This window comes from Pyrus communis, chromosome 17, assembly GCF_041283825.1.
Source record: "Pyrus communis isolate YQ-2024b chromosome 17, ASM4128382v1, whole genome shotgun sequence".
NCBI classification, from domain to species: domain Eukaryota; kingdom Viridiplantae; phylum Streptophyta; class Magnoliopsida; order Rosales; family Rosaceae; genus Pyrus; species Pyrus communis.
The window spans coordinates 21,806,467-21,827,028 of NC_142581.1; the positions used below are offsets into that span (position 1 = coordinate 21,806,467).

At 37.9% G+C, this 20,562-nt stretch overlaps 2 protein-coding genes across 3 annotated transcripts; both read left to right on the plus strand.

Annotated features, from left to right (window-relative positions):
* The first annotated feature begins 880 nt into the window (after positions 1 to 880).
* Positions 881 to 3,612, plus strand: LOC137707606 (Pentatricopeptide repeat (PPR) superfamily protein). The gene is made up of 2 exons (XM_068446513.2): positions 881 to 2,618; positions 3,381 to 3,612. Exon 1 carries the CDS (start codon positions 1,007 to 1,009, stop codon positions 2,582 to 2,584), a length of 1,578 nt encoding a protein of 525 aa, XP_068302614.2. The 5' UTR covers positions 881 to 1,006; the 3' UTR covers positions 2,585 to 2,618; positions 3,381 to 3,612.
* A 767-nt stretch (positions 3,613 to 4,379) lies between these two features.
* Positions 4,380 to 8,403, plus strand: LOC137708527 (O-fucosyltransferase family protein). Of its 2 annotated transcripts, none has more exons than XM_068447623.2 (6): positions 4,380 to 4,684; positions 5,043 to 5,122; positions 5,457 to 5,527; positions 5,622 to 5,710; positions 5,984 to 6,205; positions 7,569 to 8,403. In XM_068447623.2, the coding sequence occupies exons 1-6, from the start codon at positions 4,554 to 4,556 to the stop codon at positions 8,299 to 8,301; spliced, it is 1,326 nt and encodes a 441-aa protein (XP_068303724.2). In that variant the 5' UTR covers positions 4,380 to 4,553; the 3' UTR covers positions 8,302 to 8,403. The 2 variants fall into 2 exon arrangements, with proteins under 2 accessions (XP_068303724.2, XP_088545753.1); XM_088689627.1 differs by having other exon boundaries at positions 4,388 to 4,684; positions 5,434 to 5,527.
* Positions 8,404 to 20,562: the final 12,159 nt, after the last annotated feature.

Consider the following 20,562-nt stretch of genomic DNA (forward strand, 5'->3'; position numbering starts at 1 on the left):
TGTGACAGTCATAGTGCTATTTACTTAGCAAAGAATCAAGTGTTTCATGGGACATCGAATCATCTAGAAGATCGTTGTCATCGGATTAAGTACTAGGTAGAATCGAAGGAAGTTACATCGAGAAGGTTCATACAGCAGAGTACGCTTCAAATTACTTGACTAAACCAGCTACAGTAGACAAGTTCAAGTATTGCTTGAACTCGCTTAGATTTTACAACATGCAAAAGATTGGACATAGCACCTTCTCACTTAAGGTGCGTTGAGGCAAGAATAATTTTGCCAAGGTGAAAGTTCTTGAAGTTTTAGGAGTTGCTTCAATAGGTTTGAAGATATTATGGGATGCAGTAGTCATCTCTTGGTTTTTGACTCATCAAGTCGGAGATTGTTGTGATTTGGCTCGTCAAATATCAAGGCCAAACAGATTTAAGTTTTCAATTAGTGTTAAGAAAAGAGAAAATGAGTGTGCACATGTTATATCCCACAGGAATTGGGAAATAGTTTTTTTCTTTGTAATTCCAATCATTTTAGGATTAGGAAATGTGCTGGTTTTTCCTATTTTAAAGGAATTTAAGAATCATATACTTATAAGGTGTATAATCATCAGTTTATGTACTCTAAATAGACTTGTTGGAGGTTGATTATTTACATGCATAACAAAGAGAATAGAAGGTATAGAGTCAAAAGTTCTTGTAACCGTGTTGTTATTCTCTATAGTGGAGGTGATCTCTCAAAAGACATCACATGAGAACTACTGGTAGAACTAGGTCTAATGAATGGTTCTATTTTTTGTTAATAGTGGTCTCCAAAAACAGTCACTATTGGCAAAACAGAAACTGTAGAAACCGTGTAAATATTCCAAACAAAAGCACCAATATCGCAATTTAACTTAAAAGAAAGCCGGGGGTGCAATCCGATCCGGTCTCTCGATCTTACGGCAACACGAAGACAAGCAAAATCCACAGTGACACTGCTGCTTCTTCTTCTTCTTCTTTACCCACTCACCAAAATGTCCCTGAGATCTCTCCCCTCTAAACCCAAAACCCTTCACTCTATCTTCCACTCTCTTCTCTCACCCTCCAAACCCAACGCTCACCGCCACCCCTTCTCTTCTCTCACCCACCACAACCCGCCATCTCCACCATCACCGCACCTGGTAAGCGAGTTCTCCCGCATCCTCAGCGACCACAGGAACCCTCACCACGACTTGGAGCTCTCCCTCAACGCTTTGTCTACCCAAATCTCCACAGACTTGGTTGAGCAAGTTCTGAAACGCTGCAAAAATCTCGGGCTTTCTGCACACAGATTCTTTCTTTGGGCTAAAACAATTCCGGGCTTTCGACATAGCGCTGAAAGCTATCACATTTTGATTGACATTTTAGGAAGTAGCAAGCAATATGCTGTGTTGTGGGATTTCCTCATAGAAGTGAGAGAGTCCAAGTGTTGTGAGATTGGCCCGGAAATTTTCTGGCTTATTTTTCGGGTTTATAGTAGAGCTAATTTGCCTCGCGATTCCATTCGAGCTTTAAATCGAATGGTTGAGTTTGGAATTAAGCCCAGTGTTCATGATCTTGATCAGCTTCTTTACACATTATGTAAAAGAAAGCATGTCAAGTATGCCCATGAATTTTTTGATAAAGTTAAGAGTGGGTTTGAGTTGAATGCGAAAACTTATAGTATTTTGATGAGAGGTTGGGGAGACGTTGGTGATTCGGATGAAGCACGTAAGCTATTTGATGAAATGACTGAACGAGGATGTTTGGTTGATGTGCCTGCGTATAATAGTTATTTGGAGGCTCTGTGTAAAGGTGGGAAAGTTGACGAGGCGTATAAGATATTTCGGGAGATGGGGTCCAATGGAGTTGAACCGGATGCTTGTACCTATTCGATTTTCATTCGTGCTTATTGTGAGGTGGATGATATTCATTCAGTTTTTAGGGTGCTTGATAGGATGAGGAGATATAATCTTTTGCCCAATGTGTATACTTACAATTGTGTTATCAAGAAATTGTGTAAGAACGAAAAGGTGGAAGAGGCTTACCAACTTTTGGATGAAATGATTGAGAGGGGTGTTATGCCGGATACGTGGAGTTACAATGCAATCCAGGCTTATCATTGTGATCACTGCGAGGTTAATGGGTCTCTCAGGCTGTTATCTAGAATGGAAAAAGACAACTGCATGCCCGATCGACATACTTACAATATGGTGCTTAAGTTGCTAATCAGGATAGGAAGATTTGATAGGGCAACTGAAGTTTGGGAGAGTATGGGGAAGAGAGGATTTTATCCTTCTGTTTCAACATACTCTGTCATGATTCATGGCTTATGCAAGAAGAAACGTAAACTAGAGGAGGCTTGTAAATACTTTGAGATAATGATCGATGAAGGTATACCGCCATACTCTTCTACTGTTGAGATGCTGAGTAACCGGATTAGGGGCTTAGGGCTCGTCGACCATATTGAGATACTTGCAAGTAAGATGGAACAAAGCACTTCTTGCTCAATACAAGAGTCGGCAAACTTGATGAGAGGTAATAAAGCTTATGTAGCATCAAGAAGTGTAGAGAGTGACTTTGAAAGTGACTGATGAACCAAAGGTCGAGTATCGGATAAATTGTTAGGTGTAGTCCCATCCTCAAGCTACCACATCTCGATTTGTCTATTAATATAGGTATCTTTCTCTTGCATGTCTTTTTGTATAGGCATGCTCAATGAAACTTTTGTTAATTGGTATGTAAACTAGTGTTGCTGTTATGCTTTGGTGGTCAGTCTTACAGCTTGCTGGCAGTTACGAATCTTCCATGATATTTTGCTACCTAAAAATTTGTATATAATTTGAATCCCCTGGGTATAATCATTGCAATACTCTTGAAAAGATTATGCGGCTCTATTTGAATGTGCATGTGTATGGCATTTTATTGATTTGCAGAGTTATATGCAACAGTACAATGAGGTGGAACTCTCTGCTTTGGGAATGGGTATGACATTTCCGCTGCTTCCATCTGTTATCCATTGAACTTATAAGTCTATGTGTGAAGATATCTGGGTGTTGTGTGCCATATCAATGTATCTGGTTGGACGTTACTCCGAATCATGGAAACATTGAGGTTCCTAACTACGCACTGGAAGATAACTGAAATTTAGTGTAATTTGTTTGTATACGTGTTCGATTGCGTTCACTCAATTCGACAAGTTGAGCTACTAGTTTCTGTACAAGCTAACATGACTTGCTGTTTTGTGTCTATTTGTTATTATCTGCATTAGGTGGAAAGAGAATGTTTACTAATTTGTCGAGCCATTTTTTTGTACAACCTTCTTTGGAGTAGTGAGAACTTAAACCTATCTTGGGTGTTTGACATTCCTTTGATTGTGGACTATTTCAGACTGTAGGTGCTCCAATACACCAGGATCAAGGAACTCTTCTTTGAGATGGAACTTATACTTCAACAGCAGATGTCTTTATCTAAAAAGTAACCTTTAGTTGCTCGTTACAGTTTGGTGATTGCTTATGAATCCAGTCAAATTCAGCACATTCCCGTTCCTTTATATTTGTTTTCACTTTCCAAATCCTTTTTTATTTTATTTAAATGAGTGAGAAGGCAATTTGGTCGATTAGGGAAGACGTTGCTTTGCTTGAGGCTTGGATGCCTTTTAGTCAACCCGGTCACGGTTAGAGATTGTTGAAATAACTTTCTTTCCTTAAAATGGATGAACTGAGATGAGTAGGGAGGATGGAGGAGATTTGGTGTGAGTAGATGTGGTGATTTGAAGGGTTTTTATGGAGAAATAAATGATCAGAAGATTGGATAAGGACACATGACACTATATGAATGGTCGATAATTTTATCAAAAATATGGATATATATTATTAATAGATAATGACATATGGCTAGACAAGAGCAGTTAAAAACTTAAAAATCTCATTAAAAATTTAAGGCAAATATGACACGTTGATCCAAATTTTTTTGACGATAGAACTATTATTTGAGTCATTTTATAGAACAAACATTACCACGAAGGGGGAAAAAATAGCACACCAACATAAATAGAAATCTTTAGTATGAAAACCATAAAAACCAAAACTTGAGTTCGTGTAGAGAAATTTTTGTTGCTCCTTCTGTGTTTTGTTACTTTCCTTCTTTTCAAGTAGCTTTAAAAAACAACTTAAAGATAGTTTTTAAAAACTACTATGGAAAGGACTAAACTTTAAAAATAAGTAGGCTTATAAATTATTTACCAAACAGATTTTCGTGCTTAATTCTAAAAGCAAAGCAGTTTTTTAGAAAATGTATAAATTAAAGTAGACTACCGCTTTTTAAAATAAATAAAGAATAAAACATAAAAATAAAGAATAAAAAAGCATAAAGAAAACCGGTGCGCATTCCGGTCTGGTCCGGTCCAAGTTCCAAATCACCGTCACTGACATCCTCTCTCGATTTTATAGCACAACACGAAACAGGCAGATTCCAGAGTGCTGCTTCTTCTTCTTCTCCGCTCGTATTTCTGAGTGCCATTAAAGAGATATCCAAATCGAATCGGCAGAGTTGAGAAATGAGATGGTGGCGATTTCAGTGAAGCCCGCCTTCATCGTAGGAGTCCTCACACTCTCTCTCGTCCTCGCCGTCCTCCTCTTGTCGTCCCCCACTTCCCCTTTCTACAGAACCCCTCTCTTTCTCAATTCACCCATGTATGTGTTCGTTAGCTCTTCTGCAACTACTTATTCTTTTACTTTTTTTATCTTTAAATTTTCGACTGGTTTTATTGGTTCAGAAGTTGCAGGAAAGTTTAGATCTTGAAGAGTCTTCATATTGTATGTATGAGAAAAGAAATAGAGTCAAAGGTCTTCCATGTTTTTGTTGTATTAAAGGGTGATTTTTTTTTTCTTGGGTTTGGTATATTTGATGGTGTCTGAGTTGGGTTGCTGTTAAAATCTGAGAAACGAGAATTACGATGTGATTCGGGACTCGTTTGAAGTGTGGATTTGCGGTTACTTTGGGACAAAAACTGCAAAAAGTATGAGTTTCTGATTGACTTTGTGAATGCAGGAGCAAATTGGATATATGGAGTGTTGGGAGGATGGTAGAATGGAGACCTTGCAAGTGGTGGCTACAAGGACACCTCACTGGTACATTCCAACTTATTTTGCTTCCATTGCATTTGGCTTTTCTAGCTATAGATTCGTTCAGCCCGCCCGCCATTGGGTTATTTAGAATCTTGGATTAACAATGAGAAACTAGAGTTAGCAAGTAGTATCTCTATGATGGTTTTGTGGACTTTGTATGGGTTTTGTTTGTTATGTTAAAATGTGGACATGACAAAATTTTCAAATAGTTATGATATTTGACTGTGATTGATGGGAATAGAATTAGGATTGAGGTGAGGTGACTGCGTAGTTTTTTGATATTCTGAGTCAATCTTAATTAACTATCATTGCAGACAATTGCATTGGTTTTCTGCAGCTCTGCCATCAAAGAGTAATGGATTCATTCGAGTGGATTGCTATGGGGGCCTTAATCAGATGAGGAGAGATGTGAGTGATTGAAGCAACTTTTTGATTGCTTGTATATATGCTCGATTTTACGTTGCCACTTTGCTAAGCCTAAAATTATTTATGTGGAGTGCAGTTATGTGATGGTGTTGGTATTGCCCGTCTTTTAAATGCAACCCTGGTTCTGCCAAAGTTTGAGGTGGCTGCTTATTGGAACGAATCTAGGTAATCCGTGTTTTACATATCATTTACCGTGTGACGTCTGGAATATAACCTCCTGACATTCTCAAAATTTTGAATGAGGACATCCTTTAATATTTTTTTGAAGCAACCAAACAAATTTTGCTGTACTCAAACAACGTTATGATGTTTCTGGTCATGACCCCTTGCTAAGACTAAATGGCTACTCCACTCATTGGAAGATTTAGCATCTTTTTCATTTTTATTTTTTTGTTTGTGCAAACAATAACTTCATTTAACTCTTTGGTTTCACCTCAGTGGTTTTGCAGATGTCTTTGATGTCGATTACTTCATTCAACAGTTGAATGGATTCATCAAAGTTGTCAAAGAGCTGCCATCAGAGATTTCATCAAAAGAACCTGTCCATGTAGATTGTAGCAAACGAAAGGGCCAATTTGATTACATTGAAAGTGTTCTTCCAGCCCTGTTAGAGCATCATTATATTTCAATTACACCAGCAATGAGCCAAAGACGGGATAGGTATTTAAATATGCTCTTTGTTCTCTATGGGAGTTTGGGATTACAATTGAGTACTTATTACTGTGAATATCTACCACCCTTTTGGTGAAGGCCAATATATGTGGCCAAAAGCTTGTCATGAAGGTGTAAAAGTTTACCAAGTCTACCTTAGTTTGTTAACCTAGGGTTGTTAGAAAATTAGGTTTTATTTCTTGTTTAGTATCTTGCCGTTCAAGATTTGGAATTAAATGTTGATTAGTTATGTGAATTTGTTAAGCTTATTTGGTTCATGATCAGAAATAAAGTTTCAAAAACTAAGACACGGTCCAGAAATCTTGATTTTTAACATCTAGAAACAAGTTTTGTATTGCATAAAAAAATATTTTTTGGGATTTCAAAACTATAAAATGTAGTTGTTATGAGCTTCAACCATAGGGCTGAGCCTTGGAGCTTGAGGCATAGAATTTGGTGCCGGGTCCAAGGTCAAAGGTTTGAGATTCAAGGCGCGGGTCCAAAGACTTTGACTGAAGACTCAGTTTGTGGCTGTTTCGGACAGTAGTTTGCGACTCAGGTTTTAAGTCTAGGGCTGAAGTTTGCATCTGGGGCTCGAGGACTAGGTCTAGAGTCCCACATAGCATGGAACTAGCTTTGGTTTGTGGGGCTTGAAGAACGGGTCCAAATTTGGACTTGGAGGACTCGGCGCCTAGGTAGGACATGTCACAGGGGTAGGAGCTTGGAGTTGAGGTCTCAGGCTTGGATGTCAGTTAATTTTGGAGGGTGTTAATATACACATTGTTGGATGTATAAATGTACTACATTGTTTAGTTTCGGCTCTGCCCTTGGAGCTCGGGCAGAGTTCTCGTCTCTGGTCTGGAATCTGAGATTCCGGGCCTAACTGAGTTTTCTGTGGCTCGGGAACGAAATCCAGAGTCTGGGCCTCAGGCCTCAGGTCTATAGTGCATCATCTTGCCCAGTGTCTTGGTGTTTGGGGGCCAGAGTTCAATTCTGGTGTCCATGTGTGCCATAAGGGCTTGGGCCCAGGTTCAATGTTTGGGGACGGGACTTCGTATGTGATGTTGGTGTTTAAGTTCTTTGGTACGATCTTTTAGAAAATGTCTTTATTATGTTTTCAGGATTGCATGAGGAAATCGTTTTTTAGATTCAGTCTGCCAACACTATTGTGTAGATTTCTTGTATCTTTTTTCTTAAGAACAAAAAGTTATTTCTGGGTCCTAACCAAACAAACCCTTTTTTTATTTTATTTTATTTTTTTTATGGTTTTGACTGTGTAAACAAGTCTTTGACGTTTGATGTCTAAAAACTACAAAGTTGGCATTTTGATCTTACTGTTTGCTAATACTTAAGATGTCTTCTCCTTGTGTAGGTATCCTCAGTATGCAAAAGCTTCACTTTGTCAAGCTTGCTACAGTGCATTACGCCTCACTAAATCCTTGGAGAAGGCGGCCTCCGAGCTTCTTGAAGCCATACCCAAACCTTTCCTCTCACTTCACCTTCGTTTCGAGCCTGATATGGTAGCTTACAGTCAATGTGCATATCCATACGTTTCTCCTTCATCCATTGAAGCCATTGAGGCAGCGCGAGGAGATAGAAAACCATGGACCGGAGAGCTTGCCCAGATTTGGAGGAAACGAGGGAAATGTCCTCTTACGCCTAATGAGACAGCCTTCATACTCCAAGCGCTATCCATCCCAACGAACACAAATATTTATCTGGCAGCTGGGGACGGTCTAATGGAAATTGAAGGGTTAACTTCTGTTTACACGAATGTAGTTACCAAGTCTAGCCTTCTTAGCGGTGAGGATTTCAAAAGCATGCATGGGAACACGAAAGCAGCGTTGGACTACTACGTGTCGATTAATAGCGATTCCTATATCGCAACATATTTTGGAAATATGGATAAGATGGTTGCAGCAATGCGAGCTTTTAAGGGCTTGTACAAGACACTTTTCTTAAGCAGAAGAGCTTTTGCAGAGTTCACTTCTCAAGGTTTGAGCGGGAAGGAATTGATGGAAGCTCTATGGAAGGCCCACAGAGATGATTTTGTCATGGGGAAAGGATCAGCTTTGCCGGATTGCTTTTGTGAGTTCAAGTTATGATTTCTGATGTCAATTTGATCTTTGCTTTTCCTTGTATTGTATTATTCCCCTTAAATTCTTTTATGTAACTGCTATTAATAATAATTGGGTGTTATTGGACCACCACATAGTTCTATTTCCCACGCACATTATAATCTCACCCATTATTAAAGTTAAAAAATTAAAATGTGTTGTAGCCTATTTTATCTGACAAAGGGAATAGGGCCGGCGGCAAGGGTAGAGAAATTGAGAGAGATGTGTTTGTAGAATTGTAGGGGAATGTGTGTTATCCCTCCTACATAGTGCCTTTATTTATAGTAGTAAAAGGAGAGAAGAAATTCCTTCATCCCCAAGGAATACAAGTTGTAATAGGAAATGATAACTAGAATCAAATCTAATATAGGAGTTACACAATCACACTTAAACTAGGAAAGTTTACAATACTCCCCCTTGAGTGTGTAAATACTCAAGGTAGATTTAGCATCATGCAGAAGTTGAAGAAGTCGACTTGTCGACACTGATTCTAAGGAACAACGCTTATTCTCAATAAGGTATGAACTTGCATTAAGAAGGTCTCACTAAAAAAACCCTAAGGCTATGGCAAAAACCCGAGTAGGGACAAAATCCATAGTCTAAGGAAAAATGCGTGAGAACTGCAAGGTCAAAAGAACGTCTACGGAACATCATCAGGGATATGATCAGCCCAAGGTGGGTGCCTCGTTAAAACCTAGTTAGGTGGCAAAAACCCAGTGGGAAAAAAATGCTCCTAATCGTAGGGAAAAAAAGTACATTAAGATTAAGCAAGTATCTTCAGGATACTCTCCTTGAGTTTGACACAGTTCCAAAGAGAAATAGCAATGTTACAACTTAGAAAGTTTACGCATACCAATTTTATGAACAAGCTTCTGAAACGTCGTCTTCGGTAGTGATTTGGTGAAGAGGTCGGCCATATTGTCTTGTGAACGGATTTGCGTGACTTTAATCTTCTGATGCTCTTGTTGTTGATGTGAAAACAAGAACTTTGGCGCAATGTGCTTGGTGTTGTCTCCTTTGATGTAACCTTTCTTGAGCTGTTCAATGCATGTTGCGTTGTCTTCAAAGATTGTCGTTGGGACATCAACGGTGAGATAGAGATCGTAGGAGCTTCGAATATGGCCCACTACTGCTCTTAACCAAAAGCATTCCCAAGTTGCTTCATATAAGGCGAGAATTTCAGCATGATTAGATGAAGTGGCAACTAAGGTCTGTTTAGTTGACCTTTAAGAGATTGCGATGCCTTCAACGGTAAAGACATAACCTGTTTAAGAACGCGCCTTGTGTGGATCAGATAAAGTATCATGCGTTAGCGTAACCAACAAGGTGAGAATCGACTCGAGAAGCAAGGGGTACGACATCACTCGAGGATCCATAGGGATAGAACAAGCCTAAATCCGTAGTACCCTTAAGGTAACAGAAGATGTCTTTCACGCTAGTCCAGTGTCTGCGTGTTGGTGCATTACTGTATCTTGCCAAAAAATTAACAGCGAATAAGATGTCGGGTCCAGTGCATTGAGCTAAGTACAATAAAGCGCCTATCGCACTTAGATAAGGAATTTCAGGCTTCAAAATCTCTTCATATTCCTCTTTTGGACGGAAGGGATCTCGTTTTGCATTTAGCGGTCGAATGACCATAAGAGTACTCGAAGGCTTCGTTTTATCTTCATTAAAGCGGCGCAACACCTTCTGGGTGTAGTTCGATTGATGTACTAGGATTCCATCTGAATAATGCTTTATCTCGAGATCAAGACAGTATTGAGTTTTACCTAGATCTTTCATCTCAAATTTCAACTTCAGGTGCGAGGCAATTCTCGCGAGCTCTTCAAGAGTTCCAATGAGATTCATGTCATCGACATATACTGCAACAATTGCAAATCCGGAATGTGACTTCTTAATAAACACACAAGGGCATAGTTCGTTGTTCACATATCCATGACTAGTCAAATACTCACTCAAACGGTTATATCACATTCTTTTAGATTGCTTCAAATTGTAGAGTGAACATCTCAGCCGAATTGAGAGTGTGTTCTGGGGTTTGGAAATATTTGAACCAGTCAATGTAAGTCCTTCGGGAACTTTCATATAAATTTCCGTATCAAGATCCCCATAGAGATACGTAGTTACTATGTCCATTAGCTGCATACTCTGTTTTTCGAAAACTACCAAACTGATAAGGTAGCAAAAAGTAATCACATCTATCACGTTTGAATAAGTTTCGTCATAGTCAATCCCGGAGCGTTGTGAGAAGCCTTGTGCAACAAGATGAGCTTTGTAACACATAATTCGTTCTTCTCATTACGTTTCCGAATGAAAACCCACTTGTAGCCAACGGGCTTCACATGTGGAAGAGTACGAGCTACAAGTCCAAACACCTTACGTTTCACAAGCGAATCGAGTTCGACTTGGATTGCTTGTTTTTAGTTTGACCAATCAGTTCTACGTTGACATTCATCAACGGAGCGCAGTTCAATGTCATCTCTCAACATGATCTCATTAGCTACTGCATATGCTAATGCATCGTCAACAATCATCTCATTTTTACTCCATACATCATCTAAGCTAGCATAATAGATCGAAATCTCACGATTTTTGGGAGGAGGATTCGTCTCTTCAAGGACCCTTCCATAATCTAGAATTTCCTCATAAGTTGGATAGAATGAGTAAGCAATAGTCAGATTCACAATAGGCTATTCAGGACTTTGTGCCGTGGATTTCCTCTTCTGGGGGTGTGAATCCTTTGAACCAAGAGGTCTGCCATGCTTTTGTGTAAGGGCAGATGATTGGCTAGCCGCTAATGTATGTGGATCACCAAGATTGGCGTCCCAAGCCTCCAAGAGGGAAGTTCGTCATACATTTGGTACATCTATCTTTGCAGGCGTATTCGCAGCTGGAATATGTGATCTTGTCATGCGCGCTAGATCGTTGAAAACATCTGGCATGCTCTGAGCTATGCTCTAGAGATCTAATATGCGCTGCACTTCAGTTTCAGATTAAGCGGTGTGGGGATCTAAATGAGACAAAGTGAGGATCGTCCACGATAATTCGCATCGTTCTTCAGGAACGTTGACGTTCTTATCTCCCCCTAACGACGGGCAGATTGTTTCATAGAAGTGACAATCCACGAAACGAGTGGTAAACAGATCGTCTGTCAAAGGTTCTAAGTAACGAATAATCGAAGGAGAATTATATCTGACATAGATTCCCATCTTTCGCTGAGGTCTAATTTTTGTACGTAAGGGCGGCGAAATCAGCACATATACCACACAACCAAAAACGCGTAGATGCGATATGTCATGTTCGCATCTGGTAACCAACTGAATAGCATTACATGGTTGTGTCGCAACAGGCCTCAGGCATACTAACTTTGAGGCGTGCAATATTGCATGGCCCCAAGTAGGGATCGGGAACATGGTACGTATGATCAACGATCGAGCAATCATTTACAAGCGCTTAATGAAAGCCTTTGCCAGGCTGTTCTGGGTGTGAACATAGGGTACAAGATATTCAACTTAAACCCCAACCGAGATGCAATAGTCATCAAACGTTTTAGATGTGAATTCTCCAGCATTATCTAATCGAATAGATTTGATCGGATAATCAGGGTGGTGAGCCTTGAGCTTGATAACCTGAGCCAACAGTTTGGAGAATGCAGCGTTTCTTGTGGACAACAAGCACATGTGTGACCAACGTATGAAAGCGTTAACCAAAACAATAAAGTATCTAAATGGTCCACAGGGAGGGTGAATCGGTCCACAAATGTCCTCCTGAATCCGTTGTAGAAAAATGGGAGGATTCGAACAAATGTTGTCATAAGAAGGCTTAGTAATAAGCTTTCCCATAAAACATGTTTAACATGCAATTCCTTGGATCGAACCTAAACTTCGGGTTAGTGGATGCCCGTGTGATGATTGGAGGATACAACATATCGCTATTCGTCCAGGATGTCCCAAGCGATCATGCCAAAGTGTAAATTTCGTGCACGGTCCCAGTTGTAGGGTCGGCCACATAGTGGCATTCTATGGGGTGTATGGTCGTAGTATATAGACTACTCGGGATACGCTCCATCTTCTCTAGAATACGCTTTTAGCCATATTCGTAGAAAGTTATGCACATAAATTCAACTCCGTTTTCTACGTGGGTTTCAGCATGGTAATTGTTATCTCTAATGTCTTTCAAACTTAACAACATTCTTTTGAAACATGGAGAATAGAGTGCCTCAGAAATGGTCAAGATTGTACCATTGGATAACATTATACGTGCCTTACCGTATCCTTCTATTAGGTTGGATGGGCCTGAGAGGGTTGTCAAAGTTGCATTCTTAGGTATGAAGTTAGTGAAATAGATGCGTTCACGCAAAACTATGTGCATGGTTGCACTATTTGCCAAACAACTAACTTCCCCACTAGTCATACCTAGAATGAAAAATTAATTTGAATCGGTCACATGCATAAAAGTTCTAAAAACAAATATCAATTCAAAATAATTTGATTTATTCAAGGATGGTAATTAAGAAAACTTAATATCCAAAAACAAATCACCAACAAATAATCCAAACATAAAGGAAAATTGTTCAAAAATCAACCAAAAAACAAAGGGGAGTTCAGCCATTAGGTGGAATTCGGCCCGATTGTGCAATTTTAACTAACTAAAATTGTTTATGTCTAAGATTCTAATCTTCCATGGGGGTGGTATCCTCTTGAAAGTCAGAAACCTCCATCTTTGTAGTCTCCGGTTCGTCCACTTGCACGAAGTTTGATTCAAACTTCTTACGACGAGAATGATATTCAGCTACAACCTTCTGGGGAGCTTGGCAAAGAAGGGACCAATGGTCCTTTGAACCACAGCGATAACACATATCCGCATCCATGGTTTTAGGTGCTTTGCCCTTATTCTTGAAGTTCGGGGCCTTGGGAGTGAGGTTTGAGCGCTTCTGGGCTTTGTTTCCTCATTTGGATGGGCCTTGACTCTGTTGACCTTCGCGGGGTGGCTTCTGGCCGCCCCTACCACACCTCTTTTGGTGTTTTGGACGTTGGTTTGTGCTATAGTGTGTTTCAGGCACAGTAGTCGCTCCAGTAGGTTGAGCTTGATGATTCTTCATAAACAGTTGGTTTTGCTTTTCAGCGAGAAGTAAAACAGAGATCAAATCCGAGAACTTAGTGAACTTTTGAGCTCTATATTGTTACTACAGGACAATATTAGAAGCAGATAAGGTCGAATAGGTATTTTCCATGAGATCCTCTTCGGTCAAAGTTTCATTACAAAACTTGAGAAGTGATTGGATTCAACAAATTTTAGAATTATATTCATTCACAGACTTAAAGCCTTGGAAGTATAAATGTTGCCAGTCATCTCTTGCTTTAGGCAAGAATATGTCCTTTTGGTGATCAAAACGATCAGCCAAAGCGACCCATAGTGCATGTGGATCCTCTTCAGCAAGGTATTTAGTTTGCAAGGCGTCATGGATGTCTTTGGATAAAGATCATAGTAGTGGCTTTTTCAGCTTCGCCAACATGATTGTTCGTCTCTTCTTCAATGGCGAGACACATGTTCCTATCACAAAATAGATGGACAAGATGTGATGAGTGTAATGGAGAAAAATCAATCCATTCACATAGGAGTAGAACATACAGGTTCTAATAGACATGCATTGGTTTAATTTTGCATGAAAAAACTTCGGGTTTTCATGGGTGATGTTTTTAAAGAAAACTTCAGGTTTTCAAATAAGGCATGTTTATAAGAAACTTCAGGTTTCAAAATAATTATGAACTTCAGGTTCATATGTTCCTACAGGCAAACACAAATATATACACAAAAAGATGCAACAAAAATATGCAAACATAACTTCGGGTCTATAGTTATAATTGGATTAAGTATTTGGACTTCGGGCCAAAATTTAAAGTGTGGTGAAAGAAAAAATATAAAACCCAAATTGTCTAAAAGTATGAAACAATGAAGCTCGAGGCCCAAAAATATAAGCCAAAGCCCATGGGGGGCTGAGCAAATTTGGTCCGTGTGACCAGGCCCAAAAATTGGGCTAGGGTTTCTCGGGTGCAGGTTTCTCGAGTGCAGGCTTCAGGCTTCAGGCCAACTGGTTAAGCCCTAATATTAATAGTGGGCTGCTGGCGTAATATAGTACACTGGTTGCATAAAAGGATTCGGGCCAAAAGGGTGGCCTAAACGGGGGTCGGATCATGTGTGATGCGATACAGGGGAACATAGATGCGCCAGCAGAGCTGGGATTTGGTGTGGCACACAACGCCAGGACAGTATGGCCCCTCGGGCCAGTGTTGGGTCGAGCCAAGGATTGGGCCGCATCATATGAGCCCTGTTCTTAAATTTTTTTTTTTGTTCTGCGGGCCGAGAACGTCAGCCCAAAGATTTGAGACTTAAGGTTTCAACAAAAAAAAAAAAAAAAAAAAAAAAAAAAAAAAAAAAAAAAACACCCAAGTTGGAGCTGGGTGCAGTCACCGGGGATGAAGGCCAGTGCAGCCACTGCAGGCGGCCGTGTTTTGGGAAAAATTTCTCGATACAAGGTCATAGGTTTGACGGCAAGCAAGTTCTGGGGGATGGAGAGAGTACCTCAACATCGGGGAAAAAAAACCTAAGAAATTCAAACTGGAATTTCACCCAAATTCAATGAAATTTCTTTGGGAAATTCAATGCTATTAAATCAAAATTACGATACCATGTCGGATTTGGTCAGAAAATTGCACGGCTAAGTCGTGGTCTCGCTTTAGGTGATGTGGATTTTCTAGGTTTGGACACTATACGCGTCGGGTTTCAAGGGAGCTTGATGCAATTCATGGAAAATATCAAATTCACATAATTTAACAATTATGAATATAATGCATACACAATTTATGTAGAATCTAAAATTTGAAAAATATAAAGTTGGGTCATGCATTATAGTGAATGTTCATACTATCAGGGTTGCAAAAATATCGAGATAAAAAATGTACAAATTCAACACTTGTAGTCCTTGTTGGGACGTGCGTGTAGCAGCTTTTCGAGTGACGGAACTGACTGCATCATGAGTTTTCTTCAGGGTCACCTTCTCAAAGACTAAAATGTACCCTTTAGCATAGCTTAGCCTTCTCGGTAATCAAGCATAGTAACTGCATTCATCATTCCACCTTCTATAACCTGATATAAACACACAGATTCAATCAATTGACGAGAACAACGAAACTAATTCAAGTAAATTTACTTCTCTGTACCGTTTTATGTTACTTTTTAATTGATACAAGGCCTTTTAAGTGCACATTTTCCTTTAGCGCATCACGCAGATACTCTTGGAAAGTTTATCGGATTGCGAATCATTTCTAGACTCATGAACACTGTTGCTTTGTACGGAACAAACTAAAGCGACTGATCAGGCCTCCTACGTTCTTATCAGTTTATGAAGCCATGAAGCGATGAGGCCATGGAGCTGTGGAACTTTGGAGCCCATAGTTCGCTATATCATTTGTTTGTTACCTCTATGTTCTTATCAGTTGATAGAAGCTATATGACTACAAGTTTGTGATTTACAATGATGTTATATGGATGCTACCGGGAATGCTAGGAAAAGTAAATAGGATTTTTCATAACCTTAGGTTTTCTTGTGTCGTATATGTTTATTTTAAGGGATATTTTGAATGTGATCCTTAATCCTTAACATTCTTTGATTAAAACCTTAATAGTATTCAAAGTTTGTCAAGATCCATTGACTTTGTACACCTCATTATATTACTATTAATATTAATATTTTTATAGTTTTGACATTAATTGTTTGATATTTTATGAGATTTATAATCCTATAAATTTAAAATCCCTCATTATAATACTATTAGAAACGGTCACAATAAAAAAATTGGTACATTTCACATATAACAAAGTGGTACATTAATAAAGAAGAATGGGTACATTATAAACAAATTAGGGAACAAATAAAAGATTAAAAATTATGAGTACAAATGAATTTTTAAAAATATAGGTGCTAAAAGAAATTAATACATGGGTACAAAATAAAACTAAAAAGAAAATACTACAAATTAAAAAAAAAATGTTGCAAATTAAAAGTGGGCACACTAAAAATAGAAATATATGATACAAAGTTTAGGCATAAAATATAAATATACCATATGTAATTTTTCTATCATTTGTTAAATATACAATGTCACGTGACGGTATACACATGGGTACAAACACAAATAATACTTTAAAAAAATATGAGTGCAAAAAGAAACTAATAAATGGGTACAAATTAAAAATGAAAAGAAAATTGGTACAAATAAAAAAATATTTGCAAATTAAAAATAGGTACAAACTAAAAATAAAAATGTATGATAAAAAATTTAGCCATAAATATAAATATACTAATTGTAACATTTTTAACACTAAAGGAATATACTTAAAAATAAAAATATTTTATTATTTAAATAATTAATGATGTTATTAATACCCAAGGACCTTGATTAAAAAAATTCAAAATGAATAGGATTTTAATCAATGGAGTAACAAAAAGAAGGATGTGAACCTAATTTTCCCTTATTTTAATTAATTGTCTTTTTCTTTTTTTCTTGTTGATTTTAGTCTTAGTCAATCACTCAATTATTCAATTCAATTTATCCTTTGTTTATTTAATTATGTCTAGCGTGATTAGTTGGTTAAATTGGTATTAAAGCAATCCTTGTGGGATTGACCTTGTATTTGCACATCTTACTACAATGGATTCGTGCTCTTGCAATTTAATTTAGTTTAAATTAATCTATTATTTAGGTTAGTTTAAATATAAATCAAGTTGTTAGTGTTGTTGCCAAGAATTGCCCCCTTAATCTTAATTGTGCTTTACTTAATTTCATTTTTCCGTTTTCCATTTTTGTTTGTGTAGTTCTTTTTTTTTTTTTTTTTTGTTTTATCTTTATTCTTTCTTTCTTTCTATTGTGTTACATAAAAAAAATAAAAAAACACGGTAGTCTTCTTTTTTGTCCTATTCAATTTTTAATTGAAGTCCTTTAGTTATTTGGAGTCTTTCTGTTTGTGTTGAACTTCGTGAGTTATTAGGAGTGTAGTCTTTGGTTTAATTTCTCCTTTTAGTCAAGTAGACCTTGTTTTGTGTTGAACTTCGTGAGTTACTAGGAGTAGTAGTCTTTGGTTTAATTTCTCTTTTCTATTTGGATTGGCAGATATAGAATGATCTTAATAACGTAATTTTTCATCAGCAGACTCTTTATCCTACAAGGAAACATATCATTGCTTCAAGCGTTGGTCAAGAGTTTTTCAAAGCTAACTATAGGGCGTTTTCTGCTAGAACCCTGATAATTTCCCAAGTGGCATCCTCCGGACAAAGGCTTTGTGAAGCTTAACTTTGATGGTTCTGTCAGCAATATCAAGGCTGGAGCTAGTTTTGTGGTTCGAAATGAAGAGGGCTTTGTTATTGGAGTAGGGGCCTTCAATTTGAATGGTGCAACAATCAATGAAGTGGAGGCTAGAGCTTTAGAGGAGGGTCTCACATATATGAAGAGGAAAGGCTTTAACAAGGTTCTTATTCCAAGCTCAGCATTGGGACGCTTCAAGGGACTATTGAACCTCCATGGAATTTTCGCACTTGCTTAGATGACATTAAATGGTTCACTTCGGCTTGTTCGTCAGTGATTTGGAAGCATACCTTCACGGAAGCAAATTTTCTAGTGGATGCCTTTGCTTAGCAGATGCTTATTAGTAGCAATAGTCATTATTGGGAGTATTGTATTCAATTTTGATCGTTCTGCCTTCTTATTCAACTCTTTAGGCAATGTTTATAAGCGTGGTTTCTCGTTTTAATGCATATTTTTTTCCTATAAAAAAATCGGTGCATTACTAGGATCCGCACAACAAAACATTTTAAAAAACAATTTGACATGAGATTTTTTTCATATGTCAAAATTGGCAACAGACAATAGATTTGTCAATCCACATAGAATTAGCATATCTGTGGAGCTTCAGTCTACTTAATTTTGCTCGTTCTGCCTTCTTATTCGTTAGAGATGGTCTAATCCATATACGTTAGACCAAACCTGAACAAGAAATTTTTATTTTTGGGTGCTCGGAACATAGGTAGATACACTGTATGTCCTTATACAAGTGAAGGGACACTTGAACAAAAAAAACAACTTCTACTATTGTATAATAACATATGGCGTACCTGTATTCAACACATTGACAAATCTCTTCCAAATTTGTAAATCATATGATGTGTCACATTAATCAATACTTAAATAATAATCCAATCATCAACAACCATGTCATATAGTTTTCAAAATTTGGTTTAAAAATTTGACCTCTCTAACATTACAAAAGAAGTTAATAATATGGGGCGCTTTGATATAGATGCCTAATTTTTTAAATTTTGAGATTAAACGTTCATACTTTTACATTATATTTGGATGAGAGAATTAAACTTGAAATTTGGGTAAAAGTCAGAATTTATAAATTGACATGCATCAATTCCCTTGTTTGGATTCATAACCATAGAAATTTAGAATTTACGCATGAAAAAAAATTGAAATTTGGGACCTCCAATTCCCAAGCTCAAATTCCATGTAAATAAGTAGGGCTGGTTTTGTATGAGATACCGAATAGAAAAATCATGTCCCGATTCCCAAACCGAAGTTTTCGGGAATCCTAATTTCTAGACCGATCACAAACCAAATTTTTGGAAATCCCAAATTTTAGGAAGCCCGAAATAGTTTTGGGCTATCAGGCAGTCAAGTAGCCAGGTTTTGGTGACAGAATCCATTAGAAAAGCAACGTAAGAAATATAGATTCCAATAAAGCCAACTTATTTGATCAAGGAGTAACAAAAAAAGTAAGAAGCAAAGCAAAAGATAAGTGTGAGAGAATGTATGTTTGTGCATGTGCCCATTGTGGAGCCAAAAATAATCGAGATAAATATGGAGGCGACACGTGGATTCTAGGGTAAAAAGATAAAATTACCCTTGTTGAATATCAGAACTCCTACGTGCGAGCAGTGGACAATCAAGGTCAAAAGTGCTCAAAATAGGTAATTATTCAAAACTTATTTCATCCATCCTCATCAAATCTTCCCCACAAGGTAACCCCCAAATCATTCATTTCAAATTATATTAATTAGCTAATTAATTGATTTATTACCCAATTAATTTATTAATTAGCTAATTGATGGTGACTAACACCAAAAAAAAAAAAAAAAAACCAAAGGTGGCCGGTTCCCACTTCTCCAAAGGGGGCCGGCCACACCCCTATAAATACTACCTTGTTTTCTCCAAAACCCAAGTTGAATTCTCTTGCAAAATTCTCTAAATTCTCCAAACACTTTTTTCTCAAAATTCTAACTTTGGCATTGGAGGTTCTTCGGCCAAAGGTGCTATTTGTTTTGTAGGTGCAATTTTGTCCAAGAAGAAGAAGACGGAAATTTGCATCCACACTCATGTGTTTTTCTGTGTGAGAAACTGTAAACAATTATAGAGATAATCAATTCTAGGAGATCAATACTACTTTTATAAAGTATAATGAAACTTGCGTCCTGATCTCACTTATTGAGAATGCATACATTTCCCCATGATTTAGAACTGTACAATCTTGAAGTTAATGAAACTTCCACCTATAATCAAATTAGCTTTCTTTTAAGTAAACTAGACAGAACCTTACAAAAACAAATGATGCAAGCTCCTAAACATGCATTCTCACCAAAAAAGTTTGAATTGCTGTCAAAGGTAAATCATAGTCTGCATAAGAAAAGATATAAATGCAGGTAGAAAATAATGAGGCAATGTCCCATAAGAAACATTCAACAATAATGGAAATACACTGCCATGCATGAATTAAGCCCTGTCATTATCCAACAACAACAACAACAATAATAAAGCCTTTTCCCACTAAGTGGGGTCGGCTATATGAATCCTAGAACGCCATTGCGCTCGGTTCTGTGTCATGTTCTCCGTTAGATTCAAGTACTCTAAGTCTTTTCTTAGAGTCTCTTCCAAAGTCTACCTAGGTCTTCCTCTACCCCTTCGGCCTTGGACCTCTGTTTCGTTGTTGCATCTTCTAATCGGAGCGTCAGTAGGCCTTCGTTGCACATGTCTAAACCACTGTAACCGATTTTCTCTCATCTTTCCTTCAATTTCGGCTACTCCTACTTTACCTCGGATATCCTCATTCTTAATCTTATCCTTTCTCGTGTGCCCACACATCCAACGAAGCATCCTCATCTCCGCTACACCCATTTTATATACGTGTTGATGCTTT